The sequence below is a fragment of the Dendrobates tinctorius genome, unplaced genomic scaffold (assembly GCF_039654945.1).
Source record: "Dendrobates tinctorius isolate UK_male_01 unplaced genomic scaffold, ASM3965494v1 ptg000100l, whole genome shotgun sequence".
Taxonomy (NCBI): domain Eukaryota; kingdom Metazoa; phylum Chordata; class Amphibia; order Anura; family Dendrobatidae; genus Dendrobates; species Dendrobates tinctorius.
Genome location: NW_027361768.1, coordinates 1,107,383 through 1,126,494, shown reverse-complemented (window position 1 = coordinate 1,126,494; position 19,112 = coordinate 1,107,383). Strand labels below are relative to the sequence as shown.

At 46.2% G+C, this 19,112-nt stretch overlaps 1 protein-coding gene across 6 annotated transcripts in view; it reads right to left on the bottom strand.

Annotated features, from left to right (window-relative positions):
* Positions 1–19,112, bottom strand: part of CTNND2 (catenin delta 2) — a 3,465,616-nt gene that overhangs the window by 3,192,616 nt on the left and 253,888 nt on the right. For all 6 annotated transcript variants that reach the window (XM_073587627.1, XM_073587626.1, XM_073587628.1 and 3 more), the window contains one exon: positions 3,761–3,873. In XM_073587627.1, coding sequence (XP_073443728.1) covers positions 3,761–3,873 — 113 coding nt within the window. The remainder of the gene's footprint in view (positions 1–3,760; positions 3,874–19,112) is intronic.

Genomic DNA, 19,112 nt, shown 5'->3' with positions numbered 1-19,112 from the left:
CTGCGAATCACGTGGCATCACATGACAAATTACATGACGTCAAGGTCACCAAAGGTCCTATCCCATAGGAACATGATCATGGTGATGTATTCGCTCAACTATACGCTGTCATAGCAACAGGGGCGGTATTGAACATATTTCATTGCTGCAACTATAAACCCAAATGAACAGCATATAGGTAAAGTCATTGGGAAAACATAACATCCCTCTTCATCCTTGTTAAGGAACTCATGTGAAAACATATAAAGCTCCATATACCCAAAGGATATGGGCAAAGGCTATAATATCCTAAACAATGGAGTCAGAAAGAGGTGATCTTAAAGCGCCAAACAAAAGAACATACAATCCCTACTTAAATTAGGGAAACCTAATTTATAGTTCCCTTATTATCATGGTTGTAATTTACAATTTACAGGTTCTTTAGAAGGACATGTATCTGGGGATTTATTCTGACAGAATATAGGCTGAACTGGATGGACAAATGTCTTTTATCAGCCTTGCAAACTATGTTACTATGCATGCATTTGCCTGCTGTATAATACTGATTTATGTATATCACCTATGGATATCTTTATTAGCCTTCTGGCTTTTGAATATGAGGATAATTATGTCTGATCCTTTGATTATGATATATATATATATATATTTTTTTTTACTAAGTGACTTACTTTGCTGAGATACATACTATATCTCTTTCTGGAAGCTATTATTTTGCTCCTCACATACTACGATTAGCAATGAGCGAGAACTGAAGTATTCGGACTCGCTATACTCGGACAGCACAGCGGGAAAAATAGTGCTGGTAGGGAACCAAGTATCGTGGGGCAGCCACAGCCAATAGATCATGGAAAGACTGTGTCCCCACAAGCCTAAACGGCAACATCTCTACGGCTAGCAACTTGGCAATGTGCGCGTTCACCCTTGCCTTGACTTGGGGCACAGAGGGATTGCTCTTGGCAACAGTTGACACACTTCGCACTCTGCTCAAAACAGTAGCCCTTGGTGCCTTTGTTGGTACTACGTATCCACCTTCATCCTCTGTGCTGCTGTGCTGGCTATGCGTGCCAACGGCCCAGGTCGGATCGGTGGTCTCATCATCGACCACCTAGTCGTCCATGTCATCCTCCTTCCGTGTTGATATTGGCGACTGAACAGATGGCAACTTTGTGTCATCACCATCAGCCTCCACCTCTTCCCCCGGTATATCGCGTGGATGAAAGTGGCTTTCTTCTGGATGTGGGATTTCAAATATTTGGCCATCTTCAACAGACCATACCCCCTCACGTTCCTCTTCCATGTCGAGCTGTGAGAGGCCAGAGGCAACAATAGAAAATGGACCAAACAGATCCTCGGAGTGACCAAGATTGGGGTCAAATGTTTCCTGTGACTCCTGACCTGGTAATGAACTAGGAACAGGTTGAGAATAGGATGACCCAGTGTTATCTGTATGGCCAGTAGACTGTTTTGTCATGGACGATTGGATGCTGCTAGAACATTTCATGGAGGCCTTGTCAGCCATGCAAGACAGTATCTGCTCTTGTTCTTCTGGCTTCCACGCCCGTTTATGCTCCAGACTGGGAAATTTCGACAGGAAACTAGATGCATCAACCTTCTTCAATCTCCCAGACTCTGTGCCTTGTTGGGCATGAACGACCCCACGTCCACGTCCCTGTCCCTTCACAACAGCCTTTTTAGGAATTTTTGATTTTCTGCCATAGTTGCAGATGTTCAGATGCAGATATTGGGGAACAAGGAGAAGTTAGTGCTTTGTGGAAGGTAGCACTACAGTCTAGTAGCAGTAGCTTTGTGTTTTACAAACAGCATGGCAGCAGCAGAAAAAAATTGCCCTGAGGTCTAAGGTGAGATTACGCACCCCAGGAACCACATGAGACAGCGGTGCTGCCACTAAAAAATTGCCCGGAGGTTTAAGGCAAGAATATGCACCCCAGACACCACACAAGACTGGTGCTGCCTGCGTGTCAGTTGGGCAGTACTGTGCGTGCGTACTATTTGCTGTTATTTTGTGAACGCAGCACGGCAGCAGCACAAAAAAATGCCCTGAGGTTTAAGGCAAGAATACGCAGCCCAGACACCACACAAGACAGTGGTGCTGCCTGCGTGTTAGTTGTACAGTACCGTGCGTGCGTACTATTTGCTGTTGTTATGTGAACGCAGCACGGTAGCAGCACAAAAAACTGCCCTGAGGTTTAAGGCAAGAATACGCACCCCAGACACCACACAAGACAGCGGTGCTGGCTGCGTGTGAGTTGTGCAGTACCGTGCATGCTATTCGCTGTGAATGCAGCACGGCAGCAGCACAAAAAACCTGCCCTGCAGGGGTAAATGTGACCTAATAAAAAGCTGGGAAAACGGTCACTACTCGGTCCCTGACCTTATACTTTCGGCTCTGAAAAGAGCTTTTGGGTTTCACAGAGGATTTCTGGCTGATTTGAACCAAAAAACACAACTCTCCCTAGCAGCTGCTCACACTCTCCCTATACTAGCTGTGCTCTGCATGCAATGTGCAGAAAATGGCGGCGGCAGGCAGGGCTTAGTGCCAGGCTATGGTTGATGACTCATAGGAAGCTGTGCGGCCAGCCAATCATAGTAATGCCGCCCACAACCAAGAAAGGTGCAGCATTACTGTGATTGGCAACTGCTGGGTGGAAGAACCGAATAGTGCGAGGCGAGCAGTGAAATACTTTCGATGTACCGAATACCGCAAGTACTGCATTACTCGCCGAGTACCGAATACCCACGAATATGCTCGCTCATCCCTAACTGCGATATACTCATTTGTTAACTTTTCATGGCCTTGTAACAACTTAATTTCTCAGAATCTATTGCGCATGTGGTATAGCTTTTTTGCTCTACATTCTTAAGGGTATGTGCGGATCCACAGCGGATATGGCCTTGCAGATCCACTGCGGATTCGCCAGAGAATACAGTACAATATTATTCAATGGAAAAAAAAAGCGCTGTGCACATGCGGCGGAAAATTCTGCATGGAAATGCAGCGGTTTATTTTCTGCAGCATGTCAATTCTTTGTGCGAATTCCGTAAAAACGCAGATCAAATCCGTATAAAATCCTCTAGAAAACAGCAGGAAATCCACAGATAAAATGCAGGTCTGCAATTATGATCATATTTTATCATTGTGTCCTTTTAAAATTGTATCAATATATTTTTTTTTTTTTGCACGTAACTTCCTGTTTCTCCTCTTTAGATTCTTGCAAGTGTACCCCTGCTGTGTACTGTGGTACTGTGTATTGGCCGGGAAGGAAGAGTATATTGACATCACAGCAGGGCATCACAAATAAATTATTCTGTGAGGTAAAACATTTAGCTGCCTGTTTTTATACAAAATTTTATTTGAAAAATAAGAATAATTTGCGATTCCATGGTGTAATGTCTGGATAGTTTTTTTTTCTCTCCCCGCTACTTATGAGATCTGGTATGATAAGACTATATTCCTGCACGGTAAGACACAGCCATTACACAGTACACAGCAGGGGCACATCTATAAGAATATCTTAGCACAGGACCATTTTATTTAAACACATCCAAATGTGGAAATCATTATTATTCCGAGATCTATTGATTAAAATGAACTTCTGTTCGTGGAAAAAGCCCTTTAATATCTGACTTCAGAAACTAACAATAGACTTATAATTCAATATTTTTGTTCTATTTACGTCAACCATATTGTATTCTACAGTTTTTAGATGTGAGAGCTCCAAAAGCATCAAATCATTCTTACCTAATACTACTCATGCTGCCAGTTTCTGAACCAAGTTTGCATCTCTCCAGTTGACTGGCGACAATCTGACGTTCAGCCTCAAGTTCTCGTGTTAGTCTTTCAAACTGCAGTTCCTAAAAATAAAAATCACCATGTAAATTAAATACTTATTTAAAGACTTTTCTTTTCAGTGTTTCAATGCATTATAAGGCTTAAAGGAAACCTGTCATCAGGATTGTACTGAGTAACCTACAGACAGTGTCAGGTCAGCACCGTTATAGTTGTTTAATCTTTATTTCTAGTTTTCAGTTAAGGAGATTCTCATGCTTTGGGACAGGCCTGTTAGTGGGAGTTTTTATGTGGTCCTCTGTTTAGATATTCATACTAAAATCTTATAACGGCTTATCCCTCAGTGATCTGCCTCCTATTTTACATAATGAATATAATGTTTTGGGTTTTTTTTTAAATTCACATTCAGAAGACAGGTGCTGGCAGTGGAGCATGTGCTGTATCATGATCACATCTATAATGTTCATTTAATTATTTTATTTGGTGATATAAAGTTATTTAGAAAAAAATCCCTCAAAATGACGCCAGCGGCGCCTGCGCAGTAGCATCTATCGTAAATCGGATTGCCGATAGATGCTATTGCGTAGGCGCGGCCGCTGCCATTTTGAGGAAATCTTTTTTTTCTCTGAATAAATTTATATCACCAAATAAAATAATTTTCAGATAATGATCTTAAGATTGTCTACAAGCGTGTTTCAATACTCCAGCATGTGCGAGTCACTTTCCAGGGAGGGAAGCAACTGGCAAAATTTATTCTTGTACCGTGGATCTAAGAAAGTGGCAACCCAGTAGTCAGCACTATTTCTAATCCTAAGAATACAGGCATCATGTAGAAGATGCTTATGTGTCAGACCCTTCCATGAGGTCCAAGTCCATGTGTTGGTGGCGGAGTAACACTCAAGCTGGCTTCCTCCATCCCCAACCACCAACCATGGACAACAGAGAGGGGATCATTATTCTCTTCATCTCCTGACTGTTGCCCGTCCATCACCTCTTCCTCCTCAATTTGTTCCTCGGCTTCTGCACCTTCACTAATAGTTTGTCTGGTACCATGAGCCCCCCACAATAGCTGTAATCCACCCTCCCATGGCACCCGCCTGTGTGCCGAGAGTCTGCAAGATATTGTTATCCCTTCCGCATCCTCCTCTGCTTCCTCCTCTTCCTCTGGAAGAACCACCACCTCCTGCACACTATTCCAAGCATGCTTCAGCATGTAGATGACCGGAATAGTGATGCTGATGATGGCATTGTCAGCGATAACCATCTTAGTAGCCATTTTGATAATGTGCAGAAGGATGCAGAGGTCCTTCATCTGTGCCCACTTTGCAAGCGTGATTTGCACCACGTTTGTACTATGTTAGCCCAGGCTATGCAAAACCACATACTGCACCAGGGCTCATCTCTGCAACATGTGCAGAGTGGAATATCAGCATATCGCAAATCAAATGGTCAAAAGACCTCTGTGGCGATGCAAGTCAATGATCGGGGTGTGATCGGAGGAAGTGAGCACACAGTGACCATGTTTTCTCCAGCAACACATCCAGACTGGGTTAGTGGCAGAGGAATTGCTGTACCAGCAAGTTGAGGACATGAGCCATATATTGCACGTGTTTGAGGTTGCCACAGCCTAGGGCTGCCACCAGGTTTGAACCGTTGTCGCACATGGCCTTCCCTGGCTCCAGTTTCAGTGGAGATGGCCATGATTCTAACCCGGCCTGGATAGTTATCCACAAATCTTGAGCTGTGTGACTGCGATCTCCAAGGACTATTAACTGAAATACTTTCTGATTGTGGTGAGCAATGGCTGCGCACTGCTGAGGTGGGGGGATTCTCTATGCACTGTTGAAACACATGTCTCATTAAGGGAGGTTGAGGGCGCAGGTGGAAATCTTAGAAGAGGTAGAGAAGCCAGAAGCAGTAGAGGAACTGAGAGATAGAGGTTTGTCCCGCAAGCCTTGGGGATTCAAAGATTTGTGGAGCAGCCCCTTGATTGCCTGTCCCCTACAGCCACGAGAGTCACCCATTGCTTAGTCAGTGAGCTGTAACGCCCCTGGTCATGTTTGCTCATCCAGGTGTCAGTGGTGAAATGAACCATGTCAGACATAGATTTTTTCAGGGAATGGGTGATATTGTCTGCAACATGCTGGTGTAGCACAGGCACAGCTTTCTTAGATAAGTAATGGTGACTGAGCAGCTGTTATTGGGGTCTGTGATGTTCATCAACTTTCAGAAACCATCTGTATCTACCAGGCAGAAAGGCAGCATTTCCATGGCCAAGGTCAAGCTTTAACGTTTGCCATATGTATGAGGAATCATTATTTTGCGGGACCAAAACTGTGGGACCGAGGGCTAGCTGCTGTGTTGAGAGAGGGTAAGGTGAACAGGGCAAACTGCTGGACTATGTGTAAGGCAGAGATGTTATGGTGGATTGTGAAAGATGTGTTGTGGTCGGTGAAACAGAAACAGCAGCCATCTCCACTTCCATAACAGCTGGCGGTTTCTCACTCACAGTCATTATAACAGGTAAATAAGTGGAAGTTCTGCGGCCAGAGACCTGTGTGAGAAAGCTTGCTATGGTGACGGAGGAGGAAAAAACAGCAGATGTGGTTGATGGGATGGCCAAAGAATGGTGAGGCCTGCTAGTTTGCATTTTAGTGCGGTGTGATTCCCAGACTAAGGCATGTTGATCTTGCATGTACCCTTTCATGCATGAAGTAGTCAAATTACTACATTTTTTGACTCTATCGAGTAGTTTTTTTGCAAATTTGACAGATAACATGAGTTGGATCATCCTTTGCAGTCACAGAAAAGGCCCAGGCTAAGCAACCCTTGCTGCCCCTGCAAACTGCAGACTCGCGGCCGGGTGCTGGCCCCACAGTTGTGGCTGAGGATGCAGTGCTTGTCTTGGTTGCATCACTTCGTATCTGTGCGGCGAGCCGCAACATAACACTAACCTCCTCCTCCTCTGGTGAGGTACTGAGCTGCATGCCTCTGGGTTCATACCTCATCATCATCTTCTCTGTTCTCACACTACTCAACCTGAGAGTCACCCTCTGCCTTTTCTTGCCCTGACAGAACAGTACAGTCACCTTGCACCTCAGGTATCTGAGTCTCATCAGTATCACCTGCACCCCCAGAGTTTAACATCTGGTGATGAAGGTCTGGATTATGCTCGGACCCTACTTTGTAAGGCCCTAGATCCCACAGGAAAAAATTTGGGGCATCGGTGCAGATGCTTTCCTCCTTTGGATTCTGTGAATGTTTGGAGCAGACTTCTGATGTTCATGAAATAGAATGTTTGCACAGCTCTGCAGAGTGGCCCATCTGTGGTCCCCCACAGTCAGTTGGGAAGTTGTGACTTGGGGAGAAAAAAGGGTGATTGTGGTGCTATCTCTGAGGATTGTATTGTGTGTGATGTTAAGGTGGAGGAAGAGGAGGAGAGGCTATTTGATGCTGCGCTTGCCACCCACTGAAGCACATGCACTTTTTGACCATCATCTACAAAGTATATAGCTGTGCAGCTGCCAAAGAAAGGGAGTCCAGTAGCCCATCCATTAACACATATTGTCAGATGTTTTGGATAGGACGAGACGTTGTTTGTTCAATAGAGCTTTCAGTAATATTGTCACCTAAGCCATATACATATCTAACAACAAGCCTATTGCCCCTTCCACAATGACCTTGCTTTTTCCCACTCATCTTGTATGCACCCTTCTCCTCTTTTAACCAGCTGTTTCACAACCCTGAGCCTAGAACTGTCAGTCATCTGTCAATTAATGAACAATCAGTATTTATTTTCTAAGATAGTGTGCCTGAATAACAGTATAAGCCCTAATGATTTTGATTAGCAAATGGCGCTTTGTGTGTCTTGACTGCAACACAGTATTAGTCCAAACAATTTTGAATAGGAAATGTGGACTACGGACTGTACAACACTACTAACCCTAACAGTTTTGACTAGAGTTGAGTGAAACGGGTCGAAAAAATTCAAAAGTCGCCGACATTTGGCAAAGTCGGGTTTCATGAAACGAAACCCGACCGTAGGATGAGGTCAGCCACGAGGTCGGCGACTTACGCGCCAAAGTCGCGTTTCAAAAGTTTGTTTTGCGCTCTTTTTCAGCCAATCAGGATCCACGGACACTGTGGGCAACGTGATGACCTAGGCACGGGTCACCACCATCTTTCAGAAGGGCATGCAAGTGATTGGCTTGCTTTGGTGGGCGTCACAGGGGGTATAAAAGGGCGTGCACGCCGACCGCCATCTTACTTCTGCCGATCTTAGTATAGGGAGAGGTTGCTGCTGATTCTGTAGGGAGAGCGTTAGGCAGGGAAGAAGACAAAAAAACTGCTTCTGCTGCTAGCGATTTGGCCTGCACAACACACCAGTCACTGTGTGTGCAGTGCAAGGGGAGGCTATATAGTGGTGTATCAGTGGTGTTGGTTGTTGGGCTGCCTTTTAAGGCTTCCTGACAGGCTGGCATTGCTGTTTACCCACTGCTCCGCAAACTGCTTTTTTAAAAGCAATCTCAATTTTTTTTTTTTTGTCCTGCTGAGAAGAAAAAAAAACTGCTTCTGCTGCTAGCAATTTGGCCTGCACAACACACCAGTCACTGTGTGTGCAGTGCAAGGGGAGGCTATATAGTGGTGTATCAGTGGTGTTGGTTGTTGGGCTGCCTTCTAAGGCTTCCTGACAGGCTGGCATTGCTGTTTACCCACTGCTCCGCAAACTGCTTTTTTAAAAGCAATCCAATCTCCCTTATCCTCTAGTCACTTTTGTCACAGCTGTGCCATCGAGCCTGTCACATAGCGCTCAGATATTCATTGGGCCTCACACAATCCAAAAGTGTCCAGTGTCCAAAAGTGTGTGCAGAGATTCAAAATCTCCCTTATCCTCTAGTCACTTGTGTCACAGCTGTGCCATCGAGCCTGTCACATAGCGCTCAGATATCAGTGGGCCTCACACAATCCAAAAGTGTCCACTGTCCACAAGTGTGTGCAGAAATTCAAAATCTCCCTTATCCTCTAGTCACTTTTGTCACAGCTGTGCCATCGAGCCTGTCACATAGCGCTCAGATATCAGTGGGCCTCACACAATCCAAAAGTGTCCACTGTCCACAAGTGTGTGCAGATATTCAAAATCTCCCTTATCCTCTAGTCACTTTTGTCACAGCAGTGCCATCGAGCCTGTCACATAGCGCTCAGATATCAGTGGGCCTCACACAATCCAAAAGTGTCCAGTGTCCAAAAGTGTGTGCAGATATTCAAAATCTCCCTTATCCTCTAGTCACTTTTGTCACAGCAGTGCCATCGAGCCTGTCACATAGCCCTCAGATATCAGTGGGCCTCACACAATCCAAAAGTGTCCAGTGTCCAAAAGTGTGTGCAGATATTCAAAATCTCCCTTATCCTCTAGTCACTTTTGTCACAGCAGTGCCATCGAGCCTGTCACATAGCGCTCAGATATCAGTGGGCCTCACACAATCCAAAAGTGTCCACTGTCCACAAGTGTGTGCAGAAATTCAAAATCTCCCTTATCCTCTAGTCACTTTTGTCACAGCTGTGCCATCGAGCCTGTCACATAGCGCTCAGATATCAGTGGGCCTCACACAATCCAAAAGTGTCCAGTGTCCAAAAGTGTGTGCAGATATTCAAAATCTCCCTTATCCTCTAGTCACTTTTGTCACAGCAGTGCCATCGAGCCTGTCACATAGCGCTCAGATATCAGTGGGCCTCACACAATCCAAAAGTGTCCAGTGTCCAAAAGTGTGTGCAGATATTCAAAATCTCCCTTATCCTCTAGTCACTTTTGTCACAGCAGTGCCATCGAGCCTGTCACATAGCGCTCAGATATCAGTGGGCCTCACACAATCCAAAAGTGTCCACTGTCCACAAGTGTGTGCAGAAATTCAAAATCTCCCTTATCCTCTAGTCACTTTTGTCACAGCTGTGCCATCGAGCCTGTCACATAGCGCTCAGATATCAGTGGGCCTCACACAATCCAAAAGTGTCCAGTGTCCAAAAGTGTGTGCAGATATTCAAAATCTCCCTTATCCTCTAGTCACTTTTGTCACAGCAGTGCCATCGAGCCTGTCACATAGCGCTCAGATATCAGTGGGCCTCACACAATCCAAAAGTGTCCAGTGTCCAAAAGTGTGTGCAGATATTCAAAATCTCTCTTATCCTCTAGTCACTTTTGTCACAGCAGTGCCATCGAGCCTGTCACATAGCGCTCAGATATCAGTGGGCCTCACACAATCCAAAAGTGTCCACTGTCCACAAGTGTGTGCAGAAATTCAAAATCTCCCCTGTCCTATAGACACCTTGTACCTTGTTTTACATTACTATATAGTTTGTTGGATTTTGTCTACATTTCTACCAAAAATGAGGAAGGCTGGTGGAAGAGGCCGTGGAATTGGGCGGGGGTTGGCAGCTGGTAATGATGGTGTTGGTGGTGGATCTGATGGTAGTGGCAAGAGCAAAATAGGACCGAATGCAGGAGGTGCTGACCCTGCGTCATCGTCTGACTACATAAGGCCTCGAACGCTTAGTTTTCTAGGAGTTGGCATACCGCTTTTAAAGCCAGAGCATCAGGAAAAAGTTTTGTCTTACATTGCTGACTCAGCCTCCAGCTCTATCGCCTCCTCTTCTTCAGTTGTAAAAAGTAAAAGCACTGAGTCGTCATTGGAGGCTCATGTTCATGAACCACACCTTTCCTTGTGTCCTTCACCCCAACCAAGATTGAAGGATGACGCAGGCCATACTACTGATTACTCCATGGAGCTGTTTTCACATACCATGCCTGGATTATCAAGTGAAATGGTGAATTACCCAGGCCAAGATGAATCTGACATGGAGTGCACTGATGCACAGCCGCTGATGGATGATTCTGCTGGTACATTCACTCAGAGCACTACATTGTCCTCGCAGTGTACAGAGCCATATTCTGACCCTGATGAGACTCAGGTGCCCCTTCCCGCACACTCTACCACCATACACGGTGACACAGAGGAAGGTGCACATGACATAGAAGAGGAGGTGATGGATGACCCAGTTGTTGACCCAGATTGGCATCCATTGGGGGAAGAGGGTGCTACTTCCAATAGCTCAGATGAGGAGCATCCACAGCAGACATCGACATCGCAACAGCTGTTATCTGGCAGGCCCGGAGCACTCCAAAGACAGGTTCCAAACATCAAAAGAGTTGCTGGACAGCTTGTCCAGAGGGTCAAAAGATCACAGCGTGCTAGGCCGCAAAATGTCTGCCAAAGTAGGAAGAGTGCAGTGTGGCACTTTTTTGAACAAAATCCTCATGATCAGGCCAAGGTTATCTGTAAGAAGTGTGCAAAGACCTTTAGCCGAGGGAAAAGTCTGAAAAATTTGAATACCAGTTGCATGCTTAGACATTTAACCAGCATGCACTTGCAAGCGTGGACACAACACCAAACCTCAAGTGCCACATGTGCAACTGATCACAACGAAGGTAGTCAGCAACGCTACATTGTTTCCCCCACTGTAAGCCCACCGGTTAGCACAGCAGCAAATGTTGAGGTGTCATTGCAAGACCACAGCAGTCAGGGAATCCCACTGTTATATCAACGAAATACTGATTCTAGGCCATCAGAAAGAACACCAACTCCATCACCATCATCAACCCTCTCTCAGTCCGCCCTGTCCACCGCTACTTCCACCATATGCAGCTCTCAAGTCCAGCTCACCCTCCCAGACACTATGAGTAGGTCAAGAAAGTACTCAGTCTCTCATCCGCGTACACTGGGTTTGAACGCCCACATTGCTTTCCGCGAACTCATGGCCTATGCAGTACCACGCTATGACCTACCCAGTCGCCACTTCTTCTCTCGCAAAGCCATCCCAGCCCTCCACCATCATGTGAAAGACCGCATTGTCCATGCACTCAAGCAGTCAGTGAGCGGAAAGGTGCACCTCACAACTGATGCATGGTCCAGTCGGCATGGCCAGGGCCGTTACGTGTCCATCACTGCGCACTGGGTTAATGTGGTGGATGCAGGGTCCACAGGGGACAGCGGTGGTGGGACAGTGCTGCCTAGCCCACGGTATAGGAAACAGTTGGCTGTAGGCGTTCGACCCTCCTCCTCCTCCTCCACCTCCTCCAGAAGCGAAAGCTCGTCCACAGAGCGCAGTCGTACGAGCACTCCATCTGCAGCTGCCACTGTTGCACACGATGTGTCCCCCTATCGAGCAGCTAGTGGAAAGCGTCAGCAGGCTGTGTTGCAGATGATGTGTTTGGGCGACAGACACACCGCCGAGGTGCTGGCCGAGTACTTGAAGCGACAAACTGAGTCATGGCTGGGCAGTGTACATCTTGAGGCAGGCAAGGTAGTTAGTGATAACGGCCGTAATTTTGTGGCAGCCATAGCCCTTTCAAAACTCAGCCACATACCTTGCTTGGCTCACACCTTGAACCTGGTGGTGCAGTGCTTCCTCAAAAATTATCCAGAGTTAACAGCCCTGCTCCAGAAGGTGCGAAGACTGTGCGCGCACATCCGCCGGTCGCCTGTACACTCCGTTCGTATGCAGAAGCTGCAGCGATTGCTCCACCTTCCCAACCACCGCCTCATTATCGACATTGCAACAAGGTGGAACTCCACCCTGCACATGGTGGAGCGGCTGTGCGAGCAGAGGCAGGCCATAATGCATTTGTGGGAGGATACACGGCCAGGCACTTTGAGAGCAGACATGGAGTTGACAGGCGTGCAGTGGTCGAAGCTGAAAGACCTTTGTAAAGTCCTTCAGTGTTTTGAGGAATGCACACGGCTGGTAAGCGCAGACGACGCCATCCTAAGCATGAGCATCCCACTTATGCGTCTGCTCATGCAAACTTTGACGCACCTTAAGGAGCAGGCGTCTGCAGCCAATGTTGATGAGGAGGAAGAGGAGGAGGGAATCCTTGATGACATTCAGCCATTGTCTGCTCAGGGACCTCTCCTGGACGAGGTGGAGGAAGAAGAGGAGGAGGAGGATGATGGGGATGATTACTTAGGGGAGGAGGATGCATCTCGTGGGGCAAGTGAAAATGTTGGCGTGGCAAGGTCTGGTAAAGGGTTTGTGCGTGACTGGAGGGATGTGGATTTGCCAGAAAGTGCTCCTCCACCCAGCACTCGCAGTGTATCATTGACACCGGGAACATTGGCCCACATGTCAGATTATGCCTTGCGGATCCTAAAAAGGGACCCCCGCATTGCCAAAATGATGAACGATGACGACTACTGGTTGGCCAGCATCCTGGATCCACGCTATAAAGGCAAATTACAAAACATCATGCCACAGGAGAACCTTGACCTAATATTGGCTAATAAACAAGCAACTCTGGTAAATCGGTTGCTTGAGGCATTCCCAGCACACAGCAGCGGTGATGGTTCTCACACGAGCCGTACGGGCCGGGGGCAGCTTGGCAGAGGTGTTCGTGGTGCACACAGCAGAAGTGGCGTTGGAGACAGGGGTTTCATGACAATGTTGTGGACTGATTTTTCAAATATCGCTCACACAACTGGTAATACTGCATCGATGGAAAGTGACAGGAGACAGCAGTTGTCAACTATGGTTACAAACTACTTTTCCTCCCATATCGATGTTCTCCCACACAGGTCATTCCCCTTTGACTATTGGGCCGCTAAACTGGACACCTGGCCTGAATTGGCCCAATATGCCTTACAGGAGCTCGCTTGCCCAGCTGCAAGTGTGCTATCGGAAAGAGTCTTCAGTGCAGCTCGATCAATCCTGACAGAAAAAAGGACCCGTCTGTCAACCCAAAATGTGGATGATCTAACCTTCATTAAAATGAACCACGCATGGGTTTCCAAGGATTTTGTCCCACCTTCCCCTGATGACACATAGGGTGACAGAAAAATGGCTTGCTTTGGTCCACCTCTTCCTGGTACTTCACCTATTTCGCCTTTTGCATCAGTTGAATGTCCAACATCAACATATGCCACTTTCTAAAACTCCCTAACTGTGCTGCCTCCCCCCCCATGGCCGGGGTCACCACCTAGCGCACGACACCGTGCGAGTGCCGTTGCCCTGGACAGGTGGGTAGGCCGACTCTTGGGCGCGGGCACTGGCACAGGGTCCCTCATAGTGCAATCAAGTGTCTCTGACGGCGGTGGTGCACACCCGCCGTCAGACACACCGCTGTACTATGAGGGGCCCAGTGCCAGTACCGACGCCCACGAGTGGGCCCCCCTTGCTTGGCCAGGGCCCCAGCATTTGCAATCTTTACCTCTCCCTGCTCCTCCGCTGTGTAATCTGGGCCGTCAAATCCATACTGTGCCTGACACCGTCTGAGCCTGCCTCCTGAGACATATATTTTGAATGTGTACGCTATCCATACATGTTATCCGGGGATACGGTACCCCTTCTAACCTTTGTGCAATGACGTGCAATCCATACTGGGCCTAACACCGTCTGAGCTTGCCTCATGCTGTATAGACATATATTTTGAATGTGTACGCTATCCATACATGTTATCCGGGGATACGGTACCCTTTCTAACCTTTGTGCAATGACGTGCAATCCATACTGGGCCTAACACCGTCTGAGCCTGCCTCATGCTGTATAGACATATATTTTGAATGTGTACGCTATCCATACATGTTATCCGGGGATACGGTACCCCTTCTAACCTTTGTGCAATGACGTGCAATCCATACTGGGCCTAACACCGTCTGAGCCTGCCTCATGCTGTATAGACATATATTTTGAATGTGTACGCTATCCATACATGTTATCCAGGGATACGGTACCCATTCTAACCTTTGTGCATTGACGTGCAATCCATACTGGGCCTAACACCGTCTGAGCCTGCCTCATGCTTTATAGACATACACTCACTGGCCACTTTATTAGGTACACCTGTCCAACTGTGTGTTTAGACTTAATTTCTAATCAGCCAATCACATGGCGGCAACTCAGTGCATTTAGGCATGTAGACATGGTCAAGACAATCTCCTGCAGTTCAAACCGAGCATCAGTATGGGGAAGAAAGGTGATTTGAGTGCCTTTGAACGTGGCATGATTGTTGGTGCCAGAAGGGCTGGTCTGAGTATTTCAGAAACTGCTGATCTACTGGGATTTTCACGCACAACCATCTCTAGGGTTTACAGAGAATGGTCCGAAAAAGAAAAAAAATCCAGTGAGCGGCAGTTCTGTGGGCGGAAATGCCTTGTTGATGCCAGAGGTCAGAGGAGAATGGGCATACTGGTTCGAGCTGATAGAAAGGCAACAGTGACTCAAATTGCCACCCGTTACAACCAAGGTAGGCAGAAGAGCATCTCTGAACGCACAGTGCGTCGAACTTTGAGGCAGATGGGCTACAGCAGCAGAAGACCACACTGGGTACCACTCCTCTCAGCTAAGAACAGGAAACTGAGGCTACAATTTGCACAAGCTCATCGAAATTGGACAGTAGAAGATTGGAAAAACGTTGCCTGGTCTGATGAGTCTCGATTTCTGCTGCGACATTCGGATGGTAGGGTCAGAATTTGGCGTAAACAACATGAAAGCATGGATCCATCCAGCCTTGTATCAACGGTTCAGGCTGGTGGTGGTGGTGTCATGGTGTGGGGAATTTTTTCTTGGCACTCTTTGGGCCCCTTGGTACCAATTGAGCATCGTTGCAACGCCACAGCCTACCTGAGTATTGTTGCTGACCATGTCCATCCCTTTATGACCACAATGTACCCAACATCTGATGGCTACTTTCAGCAGGATAATGCGCCATGTCATAAAGCTTGAATCATCTCAGATTGGTTTCTTGACTATGACAATGAGTTCACTGTACTCAAATGGCCTCCTCAGTCACCAGATCTCAATCCAATAGAGCATCTTTGGGATGTGGTGGAACGGGAGATTCGCATCAGGGATGTGCAGCCGACAAATCTGCGCCAACTGTGTGATGCCATCATGTCAATATGGTCCAAAATCTCTGAGGAATGCTTCCAGCACCTTGTTGAATCTCTGCCACGAAGAATTGAGGCAGTTCTGAAGGCAAAAGGGGGTCCAACCCGTTACTAGCATGGTGTACCTAATAAAGTGGCCAGTGAATGTATATTTTGAATGTGTACGCTATCCGTACATGTTATCCGGGGATACGGTACCCCTTCTAACCTTTGTGCAATGACGTGCAATCCATACTGGGCCTAACACCGTCTGAGCCTGCCTCATGCTGTATAGACATATATTTTGAATGTGTACGCTATCCATACATGTTATCCGGGGATACGGTACCCCTTCTAACCTTTGTGCAATGACGTGCAATCCATACTGGGCCTAACACCGTCTGAGCCTGCCTCATGCTGTATAGACATATATTTTGAATGTGTACGCTATCCATACATGTTATCCGGGGATACGGTACCCCTTCTAACCTTTGTGCAATGACGTGCAATCCATACTGGGCCTAACACCGTCTGAGCCTGCCTCATGCTGTATAGACATATATTTTGAATGTGTACGCTATCCATACATGTTATCCGGGGATACGGTACCCCTTCTAACCTTTGTGCAATGACGTGCAATCCATACTGGGCCTAACACCGTCTGAGCCTGCCTCATGCTGCATAGACATATATTTTGAATGTGTACGCTATCCATACATGTTATCCGGGGATACGGTACCCTTTCTAACCTTTGTGCAATGACATGCAATCCATACTGGGCCTAACACCGTCTGAGCCTGCCTCATGCTGTATAGACATATATTTTGAATGTGTACGCTATCCATACATGTTATCCGGGGATACGGTACCCCTTCTAACCTTTGTGCAATGACGTGCAATCCATACTGGGCCTAACACCGTCTGAGCCTGCCTCATGCTGTATAGACATATATTTTGAATGTGTACGCTATCCATACATGTTATCCAGGGATACGGTACCCTTTCTAACCTTTGTGCAATGACGTGCAATCCATACTGGGCCTAACACCGTCTGAGCCTGCCTCATGCTGTATAGACATATATTTTGAATGTGTACGCTATCCATACATGTTATCCGGGGATACGGTACCCCTTCTAACCTTTGTGCAATGACGTGCAATCCATACTGGGCCTAACACCGTCTGAGCCTGCCTCATGCTGTATAGACATATATTTTGAATGTGTACGCTATCCATACATGTTATCCGGGGATACGGTACCCTTTCTAACCTTTGTGCAATCACGTGCAATCCATACTGGGCCTAACACCGTCTGAGCCTGCCTCCAGAGACATATATTTTGAATGTGTACGCTATCCATACATGTTATCTGGGGATACAGTACCCTTTCTCACCTTTGTGCAATCACGTGTAATCCATACTGGGCGTGAGAACGGCTGGCGAGCTGTTAAGCAAGCTACAGCACCTGTCCAGATAAGTACAGGGATTCGCTAGCGAGGAGACTTATTTGATTGTTTTCAATGTTGGGACAGCAATTTTTGGGGAGCACTATACTCTGGAGAATGATAGATGGGGCCCACCATACACTGGAACATTCCAAAGGTGGACATCAGACACTGGAGCAGCATTTACAGGGCCCATTATACACTAGAGCATTAGAAATGGGGCCCATTATGTTTGGAGGATTATTTGGGCCCATAAGACAGTGGAGCTTCATCCATGGGGACCAACATATACTGTAGCATTATGTGGAGCTCATCATATACTGTTTCAAACATTATATGGGACCAATGATTCTGTATGGAGAAATAGATGGGCCTCGTCATGAGATGTAAAAAGTGAGGTATTTTTCATTGTACTATACCGCTATTTCTCTGCCGTATCGGAGCATGATGAATTGTGGTATGTGTTAAAGGGGCGCTCTTTCGCCCAGGGCACATGAAAACCTGGAGCCAGCCCTCCCCCCCCACAGTTTGTAGCCAAATAACCCCCATTTTTCAGTGCGTAACTTGTATTATGAAATTTATTAAGGTTGACAAGCTTAAGAAAGAAGAATTGATGCTTTTGGCATTCAAATGGGCACTGTAGGTGTGTTTCCTGTCCTCCTCTCACTGCCGACTTTTATTCCCCATTGACTTACATTGGGTTTCGTGTTTCGGGACGACCCCGACTTTTCCCTATAATCGGACGATCTTGCTCGACCCGACTTTTGGAAAAGTCGGGTTTCACGAAACGAAACGCGACCCTAAAAAACCAAAAGTCGCTCAACTCTAGTTTTGACTAGCAAATTGAGCTTCCTGGCTGAACATCAATATTAGGCCTAACGATTTTATTAGCAGATGGGATCTCCTGAGTCCTTACTGCAACATAGAATTATCTCAAATGATTTTGAGTAGGAAATGTAGACTATGGCTTACAAAACACTATTAGCCCTAACGATTTTGATTAGCAAATGAGGCATCCTGGCTGCACCCAATCTTTGCACTAACAATTTTTATTAGCAAATGTGGCCTCCTGAGTCCTGACTGTGGCACAGTTTTAGCCCAAACTATTCTGAGTAGGAAATGTGGACTCCTGCCTGTACAGCACTATTACCAAAAGCTAGTTAGATGCTGGAATGTCGATTTCACACAGGACAGGATGCTACTTAACTAAATGACAAGTTCACTTTCAGCAGGAGCATCTTCTCTGCACTGTTTCCTGAGAAAATGGTGCCAGCAAAACAACTTGTCCGCTTTTTATATGCAGAGGGACATGTGACTTTGGCAGCCCTAAGCAGAAGGAATGTACACACATTAAGTTATTATCAAAAAAATTACACTCTGCTGTTCCTCTGCGCTATACACACAACCTCCTCTCATAAAACATGTCTCCTGTTCTCATCATACAGAACCACTATCCTAGTCAAAGTCATAACAAAAGCATTAATGGAAACACGATCAGTTATCAATCTGTGACCGAATTTTGCTGACTTTGAGGAAAAATGCTCAGGAAACCGCATATTCATCTGAATGTGCTACATTCGTTCAGAATTTGACATTGATGAACATTTTCCAAACAAGTTTGCTCATACTCTACTCAAGACCACATAATACTCTATTTCTGCGAAATTTAACCCAGCAAAATTTGTTAATGGTTTTTTTTCTTACTCAAAATTGTTATTGTTTTATAATACACAACAAAAAACAAACATATCAACAGGTTCAAACGAACACACCATATGGCATAGTAACTATTGAAATAAAGAATTGTTTAGTAACATAAAAACAAACAACTCCATATAGTATTAACAGCAGTTTGCAAAAGACAATTGACAACCTATTAAACTAAATAACAAGAAGAAGAGAAAAGAGAAGAAATGTTTACAGGGACCATGAGGACAAATCACTAAGG